General features: G+C 37.6%; 2 protein-coding genes and 1 long non-coding RNA gene across 4 annotated transcripts; all 3 read right to left on the bottom strand.

The window, feature by feature from the left end:
* Positions 1-7624: 7624 nt before the first annotated feature.
* On the bottom strand, positions 7625-9394 carry LOC110880846. The gene is made up of 2 exons (XR_002559471.2): positions 8618-9394; positions 7625-7788 (listed from the first exon to the last, which is right to left on the bottom strand). It is a non-coding gene; the product is annotated as an uncharacterized LOC110880846 (long non-coding RNA).
* A 2048-nt stretch (positions 9395-11442) lies between these two features.
* Positions 11443-16455, bottom strand: LOC110884094 (NAC domain-containing protein 82). Of its 2 annotated transcripts, XM_022131757.2 has the most exons (5): positions 16327-16455; positions 14685-14776; positions 14396-14558; positions 12344-12621; positions 11443-12264 (listed from the first exon to the last, which is right to left on the bottom strand). In XM_022131757.2, the coding sequence occupies exons 3-5, from the start codon at positions 14550-14552 to the stop codon at positions 11611-11613; spliced, it is 1089 nt and encodes a 362-aa protein (XP_021987449.1). In that variant the 5' UTR covers positions 14553-14558; positions 14685-14776; positions 16327-16455; the 3' UTR covers positions 11443-11610. The 2 variants fall into 2 exon arrangements, with proteins under 2 accessions (XP_021987449.1, XP_021987448.1); XM_022131756.2 differs by having other exon boundaries at positions 14396-14776.
* A 373-nt stretch (positions 16456-16828) lies between these two features.
* On the bottom strand, positions 16829-19438 carry LOC110880690 (zinc finger MYM-type protein 1-like). Its single transcript, XM_022129166.2, has 2 exons — positions 18854-19438; positions 16829-18748 (listed from the first exon to the last, which is right to left on the bottom strand). Exons 1-2 carry the CDS (start codon positions 19436-19438, stop codon positions 16829-16831), a joined length of 2505 nt encoding a protein of 834 aa, XP_021984858.2.
* Positions 19439-22906: the final 3468 nt, after the last annotated feature.

Genomic DNA, 22906 nt, shown 5'->3' with positions numbered 1-22906 from the left:
TCGAGCATATCTTCAAGCAGAAGGAATTGAACATGCGTCAACGACGATGGGTCGAGTTACTTAATGATTACGAATGCGCCATCAAGTACCATCCAGGCAAAGCCAATATTGTGGCTGACGCTCTCAGTCGAAAAGACACTCTACCTAGGCGTGTACGAGCTTTGCAGCTCACCATTCAGTCTAGTCTTCCTGCACAGATACGAGATGCTCAGGTGGAAGCATTGAAACCGGAAAACGTCAGAGCTGAAGCCTTACGCGGATCAAGGCAACGATTAGAACAGAAGGAAGACGGCGCCTACTATGTAACAGGACGTATTTGGGTTCCCCTATATGGCGGTTTACGGGAACTTGTGATGGATGAAGCTCATAAGTCTCGCTACTCGGTACATCCAGGTTCGGATAAAATGTACCACGATCTTAAAACAACATATTGGTGGCCTAGCATGAAAGCCCACATCGCGACTTACGTCGGCAAGTGTTTGACATGTGCAAAAGTCAAAGTGGAGTATCAGAAACCAGCGGGCCTACTTCAGCAACCCAAGATACCGCAATGGAAATGGGAAGAAATTTCCATGGATTTTGTTACAGGCCTACCCAGATCTCAACGTGTGAATGATACTATATAGGTGATCGTGGATCGACTCACCAAGTCTGCACACTTCCTGGCTATTAAGGAAACGGATAAGTTCTCCACCCTCGCAGACGTTTATCTTAAAGAAGTTGTTTCGAGGCACGGGGTGCCCGCCTCCATCATTTCGGATCGGGATGCACGATTCACGTCAGAGCTATGGCAAGCGATGCACAAATCTTTTGGCTCACGGTTAGACATGAGCACAGCATATCATCCTCAGACGGATGGGCAGTCTGAGCGCACGATCCAGACTCTCGAAGACATGCTTCGGGCATGCGTTATCGACTTCGGCAACGGCTGGGAAAAGCATCTCCCTTTGGTGGAGTTTTCCTATAATAACAGTTATCACACCAGCATTCAAGCCGCTCCATTCGAGGCATTGTACGGACGTAAGTGTCGGTCACCTCTCTGTTGGGCAGAGGTGGGGGATAGTCAAATCACAGGTCCAGAAATTGTAGTGGACGCCACGGAAAATATTGCACAGATACGGCAACGCATGGCGGCAGCTCGTGACCGTCAGAAAAGCTACGCAGATAAGCGTAGGAAACCGTTGGAATTTCAGGTCGGGAACCGGGTTTTACTAAAAGTCACACCCTGGAAGGGTGTGGTTCGTTTTGGCAAACGGGGCAAACTAAATCCGCGGTATGTCGGACCGTTCGAAATCATTGAGAAAATAGGCAAAGTGGCCTACAAGCTAAACCTACCAGCTGAACTCGGTGCAGTTCACAATGTTTTCCATGTGTCGAATCTGAAGAAGTGCCTATCAGATGAGACCCTCATAGTTCCTTTTAAGGAACTCACTATCGATGAGCGGTTGCAGTTCGTCGAGGAACCAGTTGAAATCACGGACCGGGATGTCAAGGTCCTCAAGAACACTAGAATACCTCTTATTCGAGTTCGTTGGAACTCCCGTCGTGGCCCAGAGTATACCTGGGAACGAGAAGATCAAATGGAACTCAAGTATCCCCAGTTATTCGAAAACCGTGCAACCACTACTGAGGCTGAAGCTACTACTACAGAATTTCGGGACGAAATTCCAAACCAACGGGGGGATGATGTGACACCCCAGGAAAACCAGTAAACGATACAACTTACCTAGCTTCCTCAGTAACCGCATGCTAAATTTCGGGACGAAATTTCTTTCAAGTTGGGGATAATGTGACAACTCGAGTTTCCAAGATTCCTATTTCGCATTTATTGCACGTTTATTGTTGTTTAGTTGTTTATTTGCACAATTGATTTGTTGTGGAACTGTAACGTTTTGATACAATGAAGTGTATTGTGTGATTGTGCATAGTTATGTGTTAATTGTGAAAGTTTTGTCAAATGTATGAACTTGGTGGTGAAACTGTGAACTATTGTGAGATGGTGTACTTGTGTAAAATATGATACTTAGGGAGGTATAGAGTAATTAGTGAAATCCTATAGATTCTTAACCCTAATCCCTTTTCACTAATCATTACACAAACAAAACACGTATTTGCAATCCTCTGATCTTCTTTGGCAATCATCATCTCCATCACAAGCACAAGTCTCCTGCATCAATCTTAACCTTGCAATCTAGTTAGAATCAATTCAAGGTAATCATTAATCATTGGTTTTTGTTAATTGTTGATTGATTCATTCATGCTAAACCCTAGTTTTCATTTGATATTCTCTGCTTATTGATTGAGTCTGATTTATTGAGAAATGAATAAGGTTATTATGGAATCAATTGCTTGATGATTTAGATGTGTGATATGTTTAAACTGTTGATGATTGATTTGATTCTGCACTGTGAAAGTATGTAATTAGGGTTTTTCTGTTCGTATGAAAACAAGAACGTAACTGCTACAATCACAATTGAACTTGAACATTCGTATGTGTAACTATTGTTTGTCAGAGTTTTAATGATGGATGGATGTCCGAATTTTATTGCATGAAACCATAAGGTCCGACCTTTGATGTATGATAACATGTCCGATCTTTAAAGGGGTATAGTAGTCCGAATTTTATATGTATTGAGGGTTTGTCCGAATTTTTAGAAAGGAAAGGATCAAGTCCGACTTTTACTTGTATTTATGTGGTCCGACTTTTGTTTGGACCAAAGGGGGTCCGAGTTTTTGAAAGGGGCAGTCCCCTCCCTCTTGTCCGATCTTGTGAAGGTCCCCCATCCGAGTTCTTGGTCCCAAAACCCTAACACTGTCCGACTTTTAACCCCCACACCCCCCTGTCCGAATTTCTTCCTAGGGACCTTTGGTCCGACTTTAAGAAGGGGAAACCCCCCCACTTCTTGTCCGAGTTTTAGAAGGGCAAGGCCCTGTCCGACTTTGTGTGATGATTAATTTGAAGCAATGAATTGTATGTCAAATAATGTTGTTAACCTTACAACTGTGTTAAATTGGTGTAACTCTGTTAAGCATGAAACTCTAATGGGTTGTGAACGTTGTTAACTTACTAACTCTGTTAGTTTATCACTTCCGTTACGTATGTTAACCCTGCCAAGTATGTTATGAATAACCATGATAGTGCAAACTGTAAATGACACTTACATGAAACATGAATTGCATGACTTTGTTTATCTGCTTACGTGATACGTGATAATTGCTTAAGTACATGTTATGACATAGATTGCATGCGTATCATTACGAACATGAACTGATTTATTACACGTGCATGCAATAGGACTTGACTGATTACTTGTGAACACATAACATAGCATACCGAGCAAACCAAGGTGAGTTCACACAGCCAAGGCATGGGATTCCCGAGTTGGGAATTGGGTTGGAAGATCTGAATTGGATAATTACTCGTACTTACACTATTGCTAGACTATATACCATCGTCCTCAGGTTAGTCAGGACACTTACGTAAAACCTACGTAAACTAGTATCTACCACCGTCTCCCGGGTCGGGAGGACACTTACGTAAGACCTACGTAAACTCATACCTACTACTGTCTTCCGGGTCGGAAGGACACTTACGTAAAACCTACGTAAACCCCACGCGTACCACTGTCCTCGGGGAAGGGCACTCATGTAAAACCTATGTGACCTTGTACGTATTCCTGTTCTTGGATTAAGAAGAACGCATGGTTACAATAGTCTAGTTAGGATAAACATGGGAAGCCCCCATTAGTAATAAATATAATCATGGGAAACCCCCACTATTAGTACATACATACGTGGGAAGCCCCCACTAAATGAATATACGAATTACTGCTACCAACTTACTTTCTGTGAACTCGCTCAACTAGTTGTTGACTCTCTGCTGCATGCCTTGCAGGACCTTAGGTACATATGGAGCTTGCACAGGGAGGAGCAAGTCGTTGTGGACAAGGATCGTGAATGCTATGATTGAACGTTATGACATTACATACTTATTTATGATTGGGCTTTTACTTATTTGCTTCTGCTAAACGTTGAACTATTACTTATGTTTTAAACACCTTTCATATGGATGGGTTTGGTTTAATGACATTTACTTTTACTATATACATTGTTCTATATGATTGGTGGCTTATTCCTGGTCAGTCACGCTCCCAAGCGGTAGTACTCCGCGTGTGGATTTTGGGGGTGTGACATTGAGCATCAGTGCTTTCTTCAAAGGTGACCAGTCCTTGAATGAGCAGTGCTTGTGTCGTCAGCAGTACTTAGGAAAACAGCAGTAGATAGAGCGTCAGTGTTTGTCTTCAGCAGTCTTTAGAATTTCATCAGTGTTTGGATCATCAGTTGTTCTATTGAGCAGTACTTGAGATCTATCAGCTGTTACACAACCACTATCAAGGAGAAAGCTTAATGTAAACAGCTGCTTATTTTGAATCCACTGTAGTGATCCGGTTTTGGCTTTCATTATCTGTTCCTCTAGTAGGGTTCAATCCCAACAATTATTTTTCAAGAACAATCATTTTTATTCCCAAGTTCATGCTCTAACAAGAAGATGATTATTTTATGCACACATAATCACCTCTAACTTGTTAAGTCATGTTTTCAATCATAACTTAACAAACTTCATATGATGATCAAACATCATATTACTAGTAATCACCAAATAAACATTAAGTAATCATCAACATGACCAAACCAACTTCATTTAACCATGAGTTCATCTTAGTTCATCATCTTGTTACTTTATGTTCAAGACTTTTGTTTGTAATCTTTTAGAGTTCTTAAGATTTCATCATACCATAACTATTAACCACTTTAAACATGAAGAAAAAGAGGATTCAAGAGACTTACTACTAGCTTTTAAGCTAGGGAAGATCAAGAGGAGAAATGAGGTGGTTAATAGCAAATAGAGAAGGTCGTTCCACTTCCGAGAGCACCAAGCTTTGTTGTATAACCCGTAGAACCTTTGTATACTTGTAGATTGGATGAGAATGAACAAATGATGATGATGGTGGTTGTGGGTGGCTCACAACCGAACCAAGGGAAGAGGGAGGGAGAGTTTGAAGGTGTTGGTGATGTGAGGATGTTAAGAGTGAGGGACTTGTGGTTTAAATAGACTTACTTCCAACATGTCTACACCCATTGGTCCTTATGTTCACTTATTAGGGAGACAAGATCTAATAAAATAAACCAAGAAAATCAAAGGGGTGGGGCCATACTAGAACCAGTTGGGGGGGGGGTGTTGGCTTAGTTGATTTGCAATGGGTGGTTAATTGATTTAGTTAGAAATCAAGTGCTTCGTTAGTGCATTATGGTGTGTTAAGCAATATATAGTGTGTTAGGGTGTTCGGGGACCCTAAATAGCTCAGAAAAATAAGAACAATGTCTTTGACAATATTTTTGTGTTCCGGGTAAAGTCCGGTTGTTCGGTTGGGTGTTGTTCCGTTAAAGTGCTTAATTAATCCGTAAAGTGTCTTTTATAATATTTTTAGTGACATTTTTATTTTTCAACACTGAGGAAAGCATACCGGACTATTTAGTAACTTTTCCGTACACTACTAGTATGTTAACAAGCAGATGTAAGTATAACACAGAAATCAGAAAGCAGTTAAATGATTCAGCACAGTCATCAAGCACTTTAATTATCATTAATAAATTGTACGGGTACATGGAATTAAGAGGGTTGTCACATGTACCTACATGCTTTTTGAAAACGCATAATCTATTTTTAATAATGGTTGTATTAAACTATTTATATCCAATGTTTAAGGATAACAATGTTTTTTATTTTTTTATTTTCAAGTTACATGTTCGTTTGTGTTGTTTTCTATTTTGTTGCGTTCGTTTGTGTTCGAGACAAGTGTTCACGAACTGTTCGTGAACAACTGAATTTCCTTAACGAACGAACACGAACATAAACTTATGTTCGGTATGCGTTCATGAACAGTTCACGAACATGTTAATTTCCTTAACGAACGAACACGAACATGGCCTTGTTCGTGTTCGTTCAGTTCGTTTACAGCCCTAATACCATCTATTTGCCGAGTCTTCCTCTTCAATAAATTTCGGGACGAAATTTCCTAAAGTAGTGGATACTGTAACGCTCCGCATTTCTGTACTTCCCATATTTAGAAAGTTGTATTCGCATTTCTATTTTTAGAAACTTGTAATCATGTCGTATTCGTGGATGATTTCCAACCTTGTAATCCGAAGCTTTGATCATAATGGAAATTCATTTTATACATATACGTGTTACCTTTCATATTTGTGTTATATACGCAATCAATATTTAAAACAGAACAATGATGTAGAATAATAGAGATGAATCAGAACTTGAACTTGCATACAATATGAATTGTCTAATACAAGTTTGCAACAAAACACAATAGAACCAACAACCTAAACAAGTATGCTAACACATGCATTATTCCGCCATTCAATCTCGATTGTGTGATTCCGCCATTCAATCAAACTATTTGTGATATCATTGTAGTGATCTGATTTTGGGACTTACAATTGGTATCAGAGTCTGGTGAACCTGTTTCTAGGCTCAGATCGATATCACACTGATTCTAGAATTTTCGGAAGGTGCTGTGTTGCTGTGTTTGAAGACTGCCTTGGAAGAACATAAGTTTACAGAAATTTTGCTGCTGTTTTCGGAGGTTGCTGGTTATTTCGGATAAATTGCTGGTGATTTTGGATAATCTGCTGGTGGTTTCACATAATCTGCTTGAAGATTGCTTGAAGATTTCCTTGAAACTGTTGCGGTATTCAAAAAGTTTTTGAAGATCTACTACTGATTCTTCGAAAATCTCGTTGCACAAGTACTTGTTCGCTTGAATACACGACATAAGCTTGAGGCCTTTAGAAGGTTTCTCTCCATAGACATGTAGAGAGTCACTGTAAGGAAGATAAAGACGAATAAACTTTTCTGAACAAACAACTTCAGCATGTACTCGCCTAAGCCAATCCATGCCTACTATGATATTGAAACTACCCAATTGCATGGGTATGAGGTCAATCGAGAAGTTATGATCGTTAAGATTCAAAGAACATTTAGGGAGAACAGAATCGATAGTGACCGTTAGCGACTTCGACCGCGAATGATTTTGGCAACTTAGAGCGTCTATACTTAAGCAATGGTTTGAATTCAACGGATACAAAACTTTTATCCGTGCTGGTATCAAATAAACATGAAGCATAGACATCTACAAGGAATGTACCGTTGATAACATCGTTGTTGTTCTGAGCCTGTGTTACTGTGATGATGAAGACTCGTCCACGTGGTTGTTACTGTTGTTCAAGTTCTGATTCATCTCAATTGTGTGATTTCGCCATTCAATCAAATTAGTTGTGATATCGTTGTAATGATCCGATTTCAGGACTTACAATTACTATTAGAGTCTGCTGAACCTGTTTCTAGGCTCAGATCGATATCACACTGATTCTAGAATTTTCGGAAGGTGCTGTGTTGCTGTGATTGAAGACTGTCTTGGAAGAACAGAAATTTTCAGAAATTCTGCTGCTGTTTTTTAAGGTTGTTGGTTATTTCTGTCACACCCCAACCGATGGCGGAAACATTAGGATGAGACGAACAAATTGCTCAAAACATCATAACACTATGTGACAATATAAATTAAATTGGATTTCATAAATTGCTAAAGTATAATACAAGAATTCAACATAAACAACATTGTTTCGAATGTACAACAACAAAATAGTTTAATCAAGGTGTGTTTCTAAGTCCACTTAAATCTTGTTTCTTCACTTAGCATCATCTTGCCTATCATCCTGCAACATATATATGAAAATACAATCAACAAAAAGTTGGCGAGTATACAAGTTTGATACATAGTATAACATAGAATAAAATTGTTTAACGTGCTCGTATCCAACATGAACAACAATATGCAAGTTACTAGTACCCTGAGATTGTGTAACAATATGTTCAAACTGTGACAACTGGCACCAAACCGGTAATCCATACACTTTAATTATTATTTAATGACTGCAATTGTGTGCTTAAATGTCAACATTATCTGATTACATACTACACAAGTGAATTCATGCACGTTTTATACTACAAAATATTGCTTTATGCATTAACAAGAGCGTTGCGTCAGAAATACTAGTAAACTCACCGGTAAGACACATTGTGTCAACAATTCTGCAGAAAGCAGTTAGACAATAAAATTTGAGCCTAGGCGTAGGCCCAATGACAAGAATACATTAAAACCCAAGAGTACATACAAGGGTTTATATATATAAACTCTCCGAAAGCTAAAATACGCACTAAAAAGCACCCGAAATGCACTTTAAGTGCAGAATTTTATTAAATTCAGCTATAAATCAGGTTTTAACACATAAATGTTATGCAGAAATCATGATTTATCATTCAGAATATTTCCCTAAGTGTCGGGGATTGAAAGGGTTACAAAATGATACTTAAAGGAAACTAAACGGTGCAATTTAGCAGTTTAACGAACTGGTATCTAACCGAACAACCGGACATTACCCGGAACATAAAGATACTGCTAGAAGCATAAGACTTATCATAGGACCTGTTTAACCATCCGAACACGCATTTACGCAAATGACACGTTAAAGTAGGGTAAACTACCTTCACGAGTCATAACGGGTCGAAAGCACTTAGGATTCATTCCAAATCAAAATGTCAGGTTTATTAAACCATATCATATGATTCCGCACCAAAAGATAACCCGAATCTGCAACTGGACTGAACCGAGTAAGCCACCGCCATTCACCGCCTCTGCCGTCATCATCTTCGGCGGCTACAGCCGCCGTCGGCCACCACCGGTATTCACCTCATCATCAATAACAACAACAGCAGTAACGTTCATCATCATCGGTCATCAATCTTCAGGAAATAAAAGAAAAAGAAGAGAAGAGATGGAAAACGACTCTTACCGGAGACTCTGTCGAAAAACAAAGAAACAACACCATCGTCGCCGGTGACGTCGGCTCCCCATTTCCAACTCAAACACTCTCGATCTCTGTCTCTCTGTGCCTGAACCAACACTCCGACGACACCCACCTCGCCACCGCCGTAGACGACGGCGCCACAGCCGTCGTCGCTCCTTCTTCCCGATATCTCTTTCTGTCGATAATTCCCTCTCTCGGTTCTCGTCACCACCCGATGCCACCCCCACAACGCCGTCGGCTGTGGGGTTCCGCTACGCCGCCGTGTGCCGCCACCAGTGATGGTGGCTGGCCGGTCTTCATCGAGCAGGGAGATGAGGACGAAGGTGTAGCAGAGTGTTGTTTATGTAGTTTAAGGGAAGATGCTGTTGAGAGGGATAGCATCTTTGTATGTATGTATGTGTATTTAGAGATATGTTGCAGAGAACAAGAAACAAGTGGGAGGGAAAAATGTGTAGTGTGTGGCTGATGAAAGTGAGGATACTAGGGTTTCCTTGCTCTTTTATGCTAGGTTTGTTTAGTGGGCTTGGGCCCAGGGCCCACAAGCCCAATCCCCATGTTTTAAGTGGCCCGTCAACCTATACAGGCCCGTTTTTGAAACCCGAACTCCCCGTAATGTCGTAAACTAAAATTTTAGGTTAAAATATTTAAAATTGTGTCGATAGTCGTTGTCGCGTTTAATCGTTGGTAGCGTAAAAAGCGCGTAAGTTCGTCGTTGATCGTTTTTAATATGTTTTTCGATCCGGTTTCGATTGTTGTTATTAAAAATTAATTACGAAGCTAAATATATCGTAAAATTTCAGTTTTAAAGGTAATACGCGTCCTCCGTTTCGTTGTCAGTGCGTTTTCTGCAGTCGCGTTTTTCGTTCACGTTTGTGTTTGTGACGTACGCAAGCACGATAAATTTGCAAACCTAAATTTATAAGTATAAAATATTCGTATAAAATTCGTATTTGTCGGCGTTATCAGTATTTCGTCCGTTGTCAGTTCGTTATCGTTTAACATTTCGCAAATTTTCCGCAGATCATCATACGCGCACTGTAAAGTTGAATAGGCGTTCCTATTCGTACCAAAGGCCTAATTAAGTTAATTTACGCCTAATTACACTACTTTAATCGTCCTAATGTTTGTTTTGCGCATAATTAAGGACCGTAAACCACCGGTTGTCATGAATAACCTACTAAGTTTATACCTTATGGTTATGTCGTTTGGTTATTGTTATGATAAGTCGATTGTATATGCCTAAAAATGACCAAAATGCCCTTTTTGCGCATAAATTCATTTTTAAGCATATGTATCCAACTTTTTGACATATAAACTGATGTTATAACGTTATTAAACACGTTTAGGCATTTAAGACTTATCATAATGACACGTTAAAGTCGAAAGCACTTAGGATTCATTCCAAATCAGAATATTAGGTTTATTAGACCATATCATATAAGTTCCAACACTCATTTGGTTTATAAGACCTCATTCTATCTAATCTCCCGATTTAAGTCCCGGCTTATTAACATAGTTACCCTATGTTAGGACACACTTGATTTCTTCTTAGGCTTTGTTTACTCATTCATATAAGGCTTATACGCAATCCCAAGTGAGTACATAATTTCCCTATTTTATGCTTTCAATTGTTTTGGGTGACTCATAAGTGCCAAACTACTTTTCAAGTTTTCAAAAACAAAGTCTATGGCTTATATAAAACACGACGATTTCAATAATGTGAACGAACTTGTTGGTGCATTATCCATAACACGAATGACATTCATTAGCTTTAGCCAAGCCGACCAGTAGTATGTTATGGTACCATAGAACTGACAATCCCGTTACCAGGCTATTCATTGGATTTGGTGGGTAGTTTGGGGAACGAAAGAAACTGTTTCGGATTAACAAATCATTTGTTGATTTGTTAGTCTTGTTAAAGATATCTTTCGAGGTCTATTAAAGATACCCCATGGGTGGTCAGTCACACAAAACGACCAAAAGTTTTCACAATTAAAAACACAGACGATTTATTTATGACACGAACCATTGGTTGATGACAAGTAGAATGGTTTATGACACATACAATGGTTTATGACACGTACAATGGACGATTGGCTTATAACAAGGACGGATGGTTTTAAACAATATCACGCAAATAGTTTTCATTTAAAGATATAAACCATTTATTGTTTTCTTTAAAATCGACTTACGACTCGGTTTTACAAAACAAATGTTTTCAGTCAAGATTCATGGCCACAAGGTTTTGTTTTACTTATATCAACTTGTAAAGTTGGTAAAATATATTGCAATATCAAACACATTTTGATTTCAAGGTTAATACTCGTCGACCCTCGAGGTCGGACGAGGTATTGCAATATGATTTCAAAGCCATGAATTTGAAACACACAACCTATGTAATCGCCAGCTTTCTTTGCTGACTGTTTTTCACATATGTTTCAGAAACTATTGTTTAATGAATGATTTCTTACTTCACATAGGATGAACGCGAGCCTTAGAGACTTTAAAACTTGAAAGACAATTACTTGTATTTATTTGATTTGTAACAAAACAATGAAATTTATTAATGAGGTAAAACAAACTTCAAATACCATATGTTTTGAAACAATTCTCTGTACCGTGACTCCCCGATGTTTCCGCCACGGTTTGTTGTATTACGCGATCAGAGAGTTACAACACCGAAGGTTTCATTGGATAATTTAAGTCTTCCAAATCGGGATCCGTTATAGAAGTAGAATCCGAGGATTCAATGGTTAGAAAAAGATATGGATCACGGATTAGGTTTAGACTAGTATAATCCAAGTCTGGGATTCCAAAACTTGGAGGTAGGAAACATGGATCATTAGCATACACAGGTATCATCTTCAAAATTGGAAACTCAGGGACCTCTTGTATGGACTCCATCAAAATTGAAGTCTCAGGGACCTCTGGTATGGACTCCACAGATACAGACTTCAAAATTTGAGCCTCAGGAAGTGTGACACCAGATGTACCTGGTTCCGCAATGTTTGTAGGTTCGGTTGCAGAAAGTGTGACACCAGATGTACCTGGTTCCGCAATGTTTGTTGTAGCTAAACCTTCCTGCTTGTAGTTTAGTGTGCTTGTAGGCTCCGTTGCAGAAATTGTGACAATAGATGACCCTGGTTCAGTCTGTTTACGATCTGTTGTGATGGAAACACCAACTAGACCAACAACGGCTTGAGAATCAATGCTACTGACCAGATCATCATCCCACTCGTTTTCATTGAATGGTGCACCATACTCTGCGCCGTTTTTTGGCCCTGCGCCGCTTTTCTTAAATAACCTACAAAGCACATATGTATCCTGGAAAAAGAGATAAAGTGTTAGTGTGATGAATGATATTGTTTTTCCAAATAAGAAATTGAACCATAGAAAGTAGTACCTGAATGACCCCTGCATCAGCCAATTGCTTATCGTCCATTCTATACTCGTGAAGTACCCAATCTGTTCTTTTGCCATCTTTAGCACGACCTAAATAAAAAACTAATGTCTTGATTGTTGCAACGGTTCTTCCTCTATATTCAACGTATCTGTCTTTCCCAGTACCTTTCCAGAACCCAGTTTCAGTGGCACGATTGGCCCTAACACCACCTGAATCCTTTTTTGATTTAGGGCAGAAAAAGTACCACTCTAAGTCTCCACTTTTCAAAGAGGATTTATCTGAAGAATGCAACATAATAATCCGTTATGAAAAATGCTTATTTTACTAGAAAGTTCAAAACGTTACATAATATTTCTAGTAGCTTTCCAGAAATAGCTAACAGATACTTTTTTATTCTAACCGTTTTTAAGCTTTTATTATGTTTAACCAAACATACAAAGATTGTTTTTACTAAAGGATCCTCACCTCACGTGGGTTCCTTCTACTCACACACATAATTATATATAGAGGGCACTCAATTCATAACCAATATTCTTTGAGAACAACATAATCATGTGTATATAATTCTTCAACAAAAAGTATAAAATTAAAAAATAAGAAAGTTTATTTCTCTCTCCCTAGTCGTTCTTTGACTTTATCTCCTCTCCTATTTTTTTCCAAGTACAAAAATGTGCACATATGCATATATAGATGTGCATAGGGTGTATATGCACATATGCTTTTACACAAAAAGAAAAAAAAAATTGGCCTGTAATAATCTCACCTAGACCTTATTGGCCATTAATAATCCCACCTCAGAATATTCCCCCCACCAGTCCCACCTTTCACCTATTTTTCCTACAATAGTCCCCCATTAAAAAAACTTAACAGAGTTAAGCTTTTTTTCTAAATTACAAACAGATTTTTTAGGGCTTTTGATTAGAACGACGATACGAGTCCATTGAAGTAAAACTTGCCTCGAAACGGTGCTCCAAACGATGAAACGACGCTTCAATTCGAATGTTTAAATTTCCAATTAACCAAAATCAAGTCACTTGGAGCACCATTTCGAAGTAAGTTTTACATCAATGGACTCGTATCATCGTTCTGATCAAAAGCCCTAAAAAATTTGTTTGTAATTTGGAAAAAAACTTAACTCCGTTAAGGTTTTTTAACGGGGGTCCATTATAGGGAAAATAGGTGAATGGTGGGACTGGTGGGGGGAATATTCTGAGGTTGGATTATTAATGGCCAATAAGGTCTAGGTGGGATTATTACAGGCCAATTCCCCAAAAAAAAATCAATAACATACAATATTTAAATAAATCTAGAATATACTGAAATCTACATGCATTCTAGTCAATTTATATAAAAAATAGTACAAAATTTATTGTGGTTCCCACAGTTCTAAACACACACGTTTATATATGTGTGTGTGCGTATTAGTGTACTTGTGCGTTAATATATCATCGGTACAATACGTGGGAATGAAATGGTGAGTTTTGACATAGTTGGTAGGGACTAGTTTAACCCTTCATTTTCTAAAACCGCTAGCTTATCCTGATTACTCTCTTAAGCATTTTCAAAAACTGCTAGCTTATTACATCCCTCAAATATTATATCAGTAATTACAGCAAAAACCCTTAAATACAATAGTATCATCCTTTCTCAAAGCATGCAAGTGGTGACACTTGTAATGAGTTGATCTCATGCATTTGATATGTCAAATAGGATCATACGACTGACTATTCATGAACAAACTGTATATGATCACATGACTATCCAGTATTTTCTCGAAACATATAACTAGCAAAATAAAAAATAAAAAAAAATTCAGACAAAAACAATGTAAATAGGACAAATAAAGCATCTATTTAACTTAGAAAGAACCAATTGAGAGGCACTGATTTAGACTAAAGTAATGAACATGATTAAACTAGCAAGCATCTACAGTGGCAGTAGCAGAAATCCAATGTAATAGAACTTATTTCATTAAAAATAAATTAGATAACCGGGCTTTTTATAATAAAGTAAATGCAAGACATATTTTTAATATTCAGGAAATACAATTACCTGGAAGATCCCATGGACAGAAATCATATATGTTGACCTCTGCAACAGCATTGGAAGCGATTCTTTTCCCCAATATCTTCCTCTTGAGGTAGTACACGACCAAAATTTCATCCGTAGGTTTAAAGCGAAATCCCGGAGCGAGGGTTAATCTTGCCATGAAAAACTAATCAAATGCCCAACAATCGCTACTTTATTACAACCAATAATAATCTTGTGTAAATAACTAATAGCTAACGAACAAAACGAATTTCCTAATCAATATCAGGTCCAATGGCGAAAAAATATCCACCCAGAGCTCCCCAATTTTCCCCGGTTCATCAAGTGTGCTTGGAAAATTAACCACTCGTATGCGTAGGAGGTGTCAAAAGACATTTGTGTACCCTGTATATTGTCAAAGATTAATTACCACAAACAAAATAAAAAAATGGCTAATATAAGAGCAATAAAACCACAAGAAAGACCAAACAAAAAAGATAAACATGAAAGAGGGCCCACAATCAAACAGTTTAGAAGCAGATAGTTAACCATAATGAGCAAACATAGTATAATCTTGGTCCACATAAAATCCCATCATGAATAAAAAGGGCACAAGATCTAAACATTTCAATCTACATCAATATATTCTACAAAAAGTACAACAGATCATGCAATAATTTTCATATTTCATACTGTTCTTGATCTCAAAAAAGTTTTAATCATAATGATAAATTGATAACCTTCATAAAAGTTCCAACAAATCATAAACAAGACGATCCGCGCTAAACTAGCGACAAAACCCCAAATTATTTTCTTCAAAATTCAATCAAACAAGTGTCAAGTCCTCAAAAAGTTATGTTTTCATAAAAGTTCTAAGCTGCTTCTTAATAAGAACAAAAGATGGGGCTAAAATTGGAAATCTAAACTAGCGAAAAATCCCCAAAATATTTTCTTCCAGATTCAGTCAAATAAGTGTCGACTGTCAAGTTCTCACAAAAGTTTTGTTTTCAAAAATGTCCCAATTAATCCACAAACTTTCGTGTCCCGGACCCCCGGTATATCAAAATATCAAGTTCTCACAAAAGTTTATTTTCAAGAATGTCAAGTTCTCACAAAAGTTTTGTTTTCAAATACAGATTTAAATATTTCAGACTAGATCAAAATATTCTACAAAGATGTATAACAAATCATGCACACACATACATGGAATAAGTGTCAAGAAGATCAAACAAGTATCAAGTTCTCACAAAAGTTTATTTTCAAGAATGTTCCAAAAAATCCACTAGGCTGCTTCTTAACAAAAAAAAAAAAAAAAAAAAAAAAAAAAAAAAAACAGCAACAGATCGGCGATTCTGCACTAAACTAGAAACAAAACCCAAAAGAAATAGACTAGTCTGGTGGGTGAGAGAGCCCATTTGGTATATGAATACCAGATCACAGTTGCCCATACAACCGATGTGGGACAAGCCCTATACGTTGCAATGGTTTCAGTCCATAACATAAACTAGCCACAAAACCCCGAATTATTTTCATCATGATTCAATAAAACAAGCATTATCAAGTTCTCACAAAAGTTTTGTTTTAAAGAATGTTGTAATAATTAATAAATACAGTAAGCTTCTTGACAAAAACAGCAAAAAGTCGGCGCTAAAATTGGCAATAAAATCATACCAAATCTGAACACTTACTAATCAAGAATCAACAAAAGTACACAAGTAATCGTACGATCGGTGATAATTTACAAAAACAAATTCAACGCCTAACTCAATCTTAGAAACAGAATGATACGAAAAAACCCTAGATACATGTAAATTATTATAAACCCATTTGTTTTTTTAATGATAGTTAATACATGTTGATGAAAACAATAGCCAAAAAGGAACAAGAAACCGTGAAACAAGATATAGTAAATGATGAAATTGTAAAGAAAAAGATGAAGAAGATTGATAGCTTACGGAAGAAGAATGGAGAAGGTGATGAAGATGGAGGAAGCAGATGGAAGTTTTGTGATTTGTGAAAAGTGAGACAGGAGTGAGGTTTTATAATGTCGGTCGTGGCTAAGTTAAATTTTAACTGTGTGTTTTAAAGGCCAAAAAAAATTTGGTTTTCTCCCGCGCCGGAGAGTTTTGTTCTTAATATAGCCCAACGACTATCAAGTGGTAGTCGATAGTATGGTTTCTCAGGGAATATTCAAGCTAAACTCTGAAGTCAAGGTGGGACCCATTAAGACATTATAGTCTGGTCGGAGTGGGACAACGGGACTCTTCAATTTGAAGACTGAGGTAGCAGGGCCGTCCTCGAGAATGACAAAAAACTTTTGGGCCTCGGCAAGACAAAAAATTTGGGCCTAATACTTGTAATATAAACTCATAATTATATATCAAAAAACCACAATACGACGATAATTGTTATATAATAAACAAAACAAAAGTAGTGTAACAAAATGATCGAACTTACTTACGCGAATCGCGCGGCTCTCCTAGCGTTTTTGGAAGCAAAACTTTCGATCAAGTCTTTATATTCCATACCTTCTAATATTTCGTTTTCAATAGATATCATCGCCAATCCGTTAAGTCTTTCTTGGGACATTGTCGATCGTAAATAAGTCTTCAACAACTTCAATTTTGAAAAGCTTCGTTCCGTCGATGCCACCGTTACCGGAATTGTCAAAAGCACTTTATATGCATTTATGGCATTAGGAAAATGACCAAGCCGCTTGACATTGTTTAAAGCATCAAAAGGGCTGACAATGTAACTAGGTAAGAATGTCTCGATCAACTTCAACTCCAAATAAAGTTCATTAGCATCAATGTCCGATTCTTCTTTATATTTCAATGCTTCTTGAAGACGAAAACAACAAGACTTAAGATTGGCTTCATCAAGTGTCTTCAACTTTTTAGGAAAGAAAAAACCCCATAAATTTTCGAATTCTTGGTATTGATCGAATCTTGTTTGAAGAGAACTTATAGCTTGATCAACAATACATAAAAAGTAATTGACTTTAAAATCCTCATCGAGTGAAAATATAACTTCGTCTACACTTGAATTCTCATCAAATTGTTTTTTCCTACGTATCACACGTTTTTTAGGGAATTCTGCATCAACACCCAATTCATTAGCAATTTCTATAGCTTCATCAATTGCCTTAGAAAACCCCACTTCTCTATAATTTTTGAAGTATTTAATCAATTTGGCCACTTCATTAATAGCAACATCAAGAACCACATCCTTTGATTGCAACCTTTTGCTAACCAGATTCACATTTGATAATATTTCATACCAGATGATGATTTGTACCAAAAATTCATAGTCACCAACCTCATGCTTTTCAAGTGATTTGGCTTCGCTTTGAATTTTAGGATCTTTATCGGATGCCCGAACTTCTTTTAAAGCTTTTTTTACATCTACAAGTTGAGTTCTAACAGGCTTAATACTATCTACACGACTTTCCCAACGAGTGGTAGACAATGACTTAAGAGTTAATCCTTTAACATTCTCTTTCAATATTTGCCACCTATTAATAGAATTGGCAAAGATAGTATAAATCCGTTGTATTGTTCCAAAAAATTCTCTAGACTTTGTAATAGTGTTAGCCATATCACACAATACAAGATTAAGGCTATGACAACCACAAGCACTATACAATGCTCTAGGATTTTTTTCTAAGAATCTCCTTTGAACTCCACTATGTTTTCCCTTCATGTTTGCTCCATTATCATAGCATTGACCACGCATATCATTGATATCAAGACCTAGAGACTCTAATTCCTTAGATGTAACTTCAAAAAGTCCTTTACCGGTAGTATCATCAACAACCAAAAACCTTAAAAAAGATTCCTCAACGGTCACAGAATTAGAGTTAAAATTCACATACCTCACTATTATGGACATTTGTTCTTGGTGACTTGTATCGGGGGTGCAATCGAGTATTATGGAGTAATACTTTGCTTGTTTTATCTTTTTGATGATTCCTGTTTTAACTTGATGAGCAAGTAATTGTATTAACTCATTTTGGATATTGTGCCCAATATAATGTATATGGAGTTCATCACTCATGATACGTCGCACATGCTCTTTCATAATCGGGTCAAACTCTTCCAACATCTCAACCAATCCCAAAAAGTTTCCATTGCTATGTTGATACAACTTCTCATTTGATCCGCGAAATGGTAAACCATGTTTAGCAAGAAATTTCACAAGCGCAATAATCCTAAAAATGACTTCTTTCCAATAATCTCTTTCTTTTTTAAATTGCTCATATGCTACTTTATCAATTGTTTTGTTGCATTCCAGCCTTTCACGTATTTCAAACAATTTATTCATATTCTTGAGATGTTCAAAGCTAACTTCATGCTCTTTTAGACCTTGCAAAGCATGCTTCCAGTCCACATAACCTTCACTATCCAACCCTCCTTTAGGATGCCCTTGTCTAAAAAGTTTACAACAAAAACAAAAGAGTTTGTCAAGCTCTTTCGAATACACTAGCCATTCTCTATCAAGCTTCTCCCTATTTGATAGAATTCTAGTGTACATGACTCTTGAAAATCGTCTTCCAAGTTTATCCACGGGACCCTTATCAATAGTCAAATCTCTTTTTGGACCTTTCATAACCAAATCATTAATCAAGTTAGAATTAAGCCCATCCCAAGTTCTAGGATCAAAAATATCAATACTAGGATTGGCATTAGCATCATCTTTATCTACATTAGCTTCATCTACATTAGCATTAACATCATCTTCATCCTTATCCATATCAACATTAACATCATCGTCACCCACATTAGCTTCATCCACATTAACATTAACATCATCTTCACCCACGTTAACTTCATCCACATTTAAAGTAACGTTATCTTCAACCACGTTAGCTTCATCCACATTAACATTACTATCATCTTCACCTACATGAGCATCCGCACTAGAACTAGAACTTTGAGGTTGTTTTGAGAAAAACTTGTGTATGTGTTTTTGTTTTACTTTGCCGGCCTTTCTTTTGTCCTCCTCTAGCTTCTTCTTTTTACGTTTTTGACTACCGGATAAATATTTGTATTTGGGAACCGAAGGCATAATTTCTAGACAAAAATATTCAAAGTAACAATTCGACTTGCAAAAGTATAAACATCAAAGTTTTAGACCTTATCAAACATACATACATTTATTATATGTCCACATAAGTGTTTAAAAAAAATAGAACATACAAACATTTATTACTTTACTGTTTAAAAAATAGAATCAAAATGGTCATTTATAACATAATTTACTAATTTATGGTCATTTACTAACTTATTTGTTTTCCTCAATCTAAAACAACAGTAACCTATTGGCTTTAAAATCCACAGTTTGGTCATCCACCATTCAACCTAAGCTATGATTTCTAGAATCGAAATTGGGGCTGGGCGATTGTTTCTTCTCAAAGGGGTCATAATTTATCATAAAAATTCCTTATGGATTGTTAGACATAATAATTAATAAGTTTGACTGTTTGAGTTACCTTTTAAGTGAAATCGAAACCCTAGTCAGTCAGATTGTTGTTGATGTTGAACTCAGAGATGAATGTGACGAACAGATGATCAGAATGATGTCGTTGCTGCTGTTGAATCCATGCTTTTTTGCCCTTGATTATCAGAGAACAGAGATAAAAGGTTGCTGCTACTGCCGTGTTTTGTTTTAGCGCCCTGTTATATCCCTAGGCCCACATCGATGCATAATATATATTAAAGAAACTTTTTAAATTTTGGGCCCCTTAAAACTTTTGGGCCTCGGCTGTTGCCCGGGCCGCCCGGCCCAATAGCCGGCCCTGTGCGGTAGCTTAATACAAAAAAGTCGTCGCTCCAAAAAAATGGGTCTTTTATATAATTTTACAATTATACCCTTATTGCCTTTTTAATAGGTTAAGTAGGGATGAACTCGGTACCGAAAATCCTCAAAAGTGGGTATCGGTATCGGTACCGAATATACTCGGTACAGTACGGTTCGATGCCGGTATTTGAGGGTAAAATACCGAAAATGTCAAAAAGTCGGTACCAAAAATGTACCTGGTTCAGTAAATTCGGTACCATTACCCGATATCATTTACTCTAAGTTTAAATGAAACGACAAATGATATATTTGTCCCCTTTCTACTCCCTTTCATTTTGGAATGAAAGTAATGGGAATTATAATAAGTTAAGTGAAAGGGTAAACGATATATTTGTCCCTCCTTTACTCCCTTTTATTTTGAAATGAAAGTTATGGGAGAAAAATATTTCTTCCACTTTTTTCCACTTTCTTTCGTCAATAAAACTCTGGAACACAAATACTTTCCACTTTCTTTCACTCTCGTCCATCAATAAACTAGGAACACAATGTTACGCTGCATCCATGTCACACCCTGGTATTTCCCGGTGGGCCCGAATGGGGTACGTGACGAGATTGATATCAAATACACAAATAGCACAGTGGATGTAACAACCCGCACTTTCATGCGTTGTTACTACTCGCTATACTCGTTACGCCTAGCACCAGAGATTCGGATCATAATGTGACAATATCAGGTACATCGCTATACCGAAGTATAATCGAATAATTACGCATATTCTATCGCTATTACAAGCTATTTTTCGTAAATAATAACACTCGCGGACGTTGAGTGAGGGCTTAATCTACCCTCCTCGATAACCGTGAGGTGTCAAAATGTAAACAAACAATGCTAACAAAGACTACCGGGTGAGTACCATGTCTCCAAGCCATCGTGACGATGACGACAATACGAGCAAAGTAGTGCCCCGATAATCACTATGGCACATCACATCGAAGAACGCACTCGAAGACACGCATAACTCGATCATCGCACCGAATATTGAATATATAGATACGTATATACGACCCTTTTTGTGATTGATTATAATAAATAAATAAATAATAATATAAATATATGGAAATGTGGCCCAAACTATCGCAACGCACCAAAAACGAGGATCGAAAGGCCTCCGTACGGATGGGCCAGCCGAACGGCTGGGCCAACCGATCGGGCAGGACAACCTGCCCTCCTTTCCTTCCTCCTTGCCTATAAATTCCCCTCATTCACCTCCAACACACTTGTTGTCACTGTTGCTGCTCGACCAGAAGTTCCAACCCCTTTATCTCTCGATTTTCGCGATTCTTGTAAGTTTTCAACTCAAATCTTGTACTTCCTTGATCTTTATGCATTCCTCCACCTTTCTATCTTTCAAATTCCAACTTTTAACCGTGAAATCAATGGATTTGAGGTGTTCTAGGGTGATGTCATCATGGAGTTCTTATGAACTTCAAGTGTTGGCCTCATTCCACCAAGAACAACTCAGATCTAAAGGATTTCCACAAGAATAAACAAGATTTTCACATCATATCTACACATAATCATGAATAAAAGGATTGAAGAATGGTTTTCCAACTTTCTTTCAACTCTTTTACTATAAAGGCACTCAAAAACGGTGGAATCGGAGCTTATACCGACCTTATACTCATTTCTAGTGTCGTGTTGGTCAAAGATCTGATTCTTAACGATGAGACGACCAATTTCGGGTTAAACAAGGAAAAACCGCCAAGAACTGCCAATTCTGATGGAACGGGGTGATTCCCGGCCGCTAGAACAAGTCGGAATTGATGGAATTTCAGTTGTTTAGCACGTCACAGCAACGTCTCGACCCAAACTAGTGAAAAACTTGCAAAAATTGTCAAATACAGCTGGCCAGGCTAGCCGATCGGACAGGCTAGCCGATCGGACAGGATACCCGATCGGGCAGGCTAGCCGATGGACAGGCTAGCCGATCGAACCGCCAATCCGTTTTCGCGTACTTCGTTATCATTTAACGCGCCATCAAACACTCATGTGACCAGTCTATAATCTCGGACATAATCCCGCCAATCCAAACCAAATACGCACTGTGAGTATACTTGAACCCTTTTTTAACGAATTTTTGGTGTAACATACGTTCCTTATAAATCGAACTCATCAAACGAATGATTCAATTAGTCAATTTATCACTTGCGAATAACTGTTTGCATAGATATACGTGATGCTAGTTGCATGTATGCTAGGACTTATACTCGTGACGTCCCACCACGACTAGTATAGTACTATTGCGCCCGACGGGGTCTAGTTATGCCATCGAAGAATCGAGCATCAAGGACTTAGCTGGTAGTATCAGTTTTGTGAGTATATATATCGTGTATTACGTTTATGCATGTGGAAATTCGCAGCACTTTTACTCTACTATACTATTACATATCAAACCTGTATACTCGCCAATACTTTAGTATTGACATTATTTTAACGTATGTTGCAGGTTTAGTCGAAGTCTACATCAAATCAAGCTAGGAAGTCTAGAAACTCACCAAAAGTCTAGGTTGTCGGATTAGAATTGTTCGAGAGGACAAGAAATCTGTGATGACTTATGTGATTGTATTATTTGTTAGTATGGGATAACGAATGTAATAAATATTATCGCAATTTAGTTGTTATGGATTCTCTTGAGCAATCTGATTCGCCTAGTGCCGCACCCCGATGATTCCGCC

Source organism: Helianthus annuus, chromosome 2 (genome assembly GCF_002127325.2).
Source record: "Helianthus annuus cultivar XRQ/B chromosome 2, HanXRQr2.0-SUNRISE, whole genome shotgun sequence".
Classification (NCBI taxonomy): domain Eukaryota; kingdom Viridiplantae; phylum Streptophyta; class Magnoliopsida; order Asterales; family Asteraceae; genus Helianthus; species Helianthus annuus.
This window is presented reverse-complemented; position numbering and strand designations above follow the sequence as displayed.

What these genes read in the sequence shown, in the direction of transcription:
- LOC110884094 (XM_022131756.2), bottom strand. Translation starts at nt 14,552, where the DNA reads ATGGCAAGATTAACCCTCGCTCCGGGATTTCGCTTTAAACCTACGGAT. An exon ending in CTGTCCATGGGATCTTCCAG is followed by an intron (nt 12,622 to 14,395) that starts GTAATTGTATTT and finishes TGCATTCTTCAG; the next exon opens with ATAAATCCTCTTTGAAAAGT. An exon ending in CTGATGCAGGGGTCATTCAG is followed by an intron (nt 12,265 to 12,343) that starts GTACTACTTTCT and finishes CTCTTTTTCCAG; the next exon opens with GATACATATGTGCTTTGTAG.
- LOC110880690 (XM_022129166.2), bottom strand. Translation starts at nt 19,438, where the DNA reads ATGCCTTCGGTTCCCAAATACAAATATTTATCCGGTAGTCAAAAACGT. An exon ending in AGCTTGATAGAGAATGGCTA is followed by an intron (nt 18,749 to 18,853) that starts GTGTATTCGAAA and finishes GTGGACTGGAAG; the next exon opens with CATGCTTTGCAAGGTCTAAA.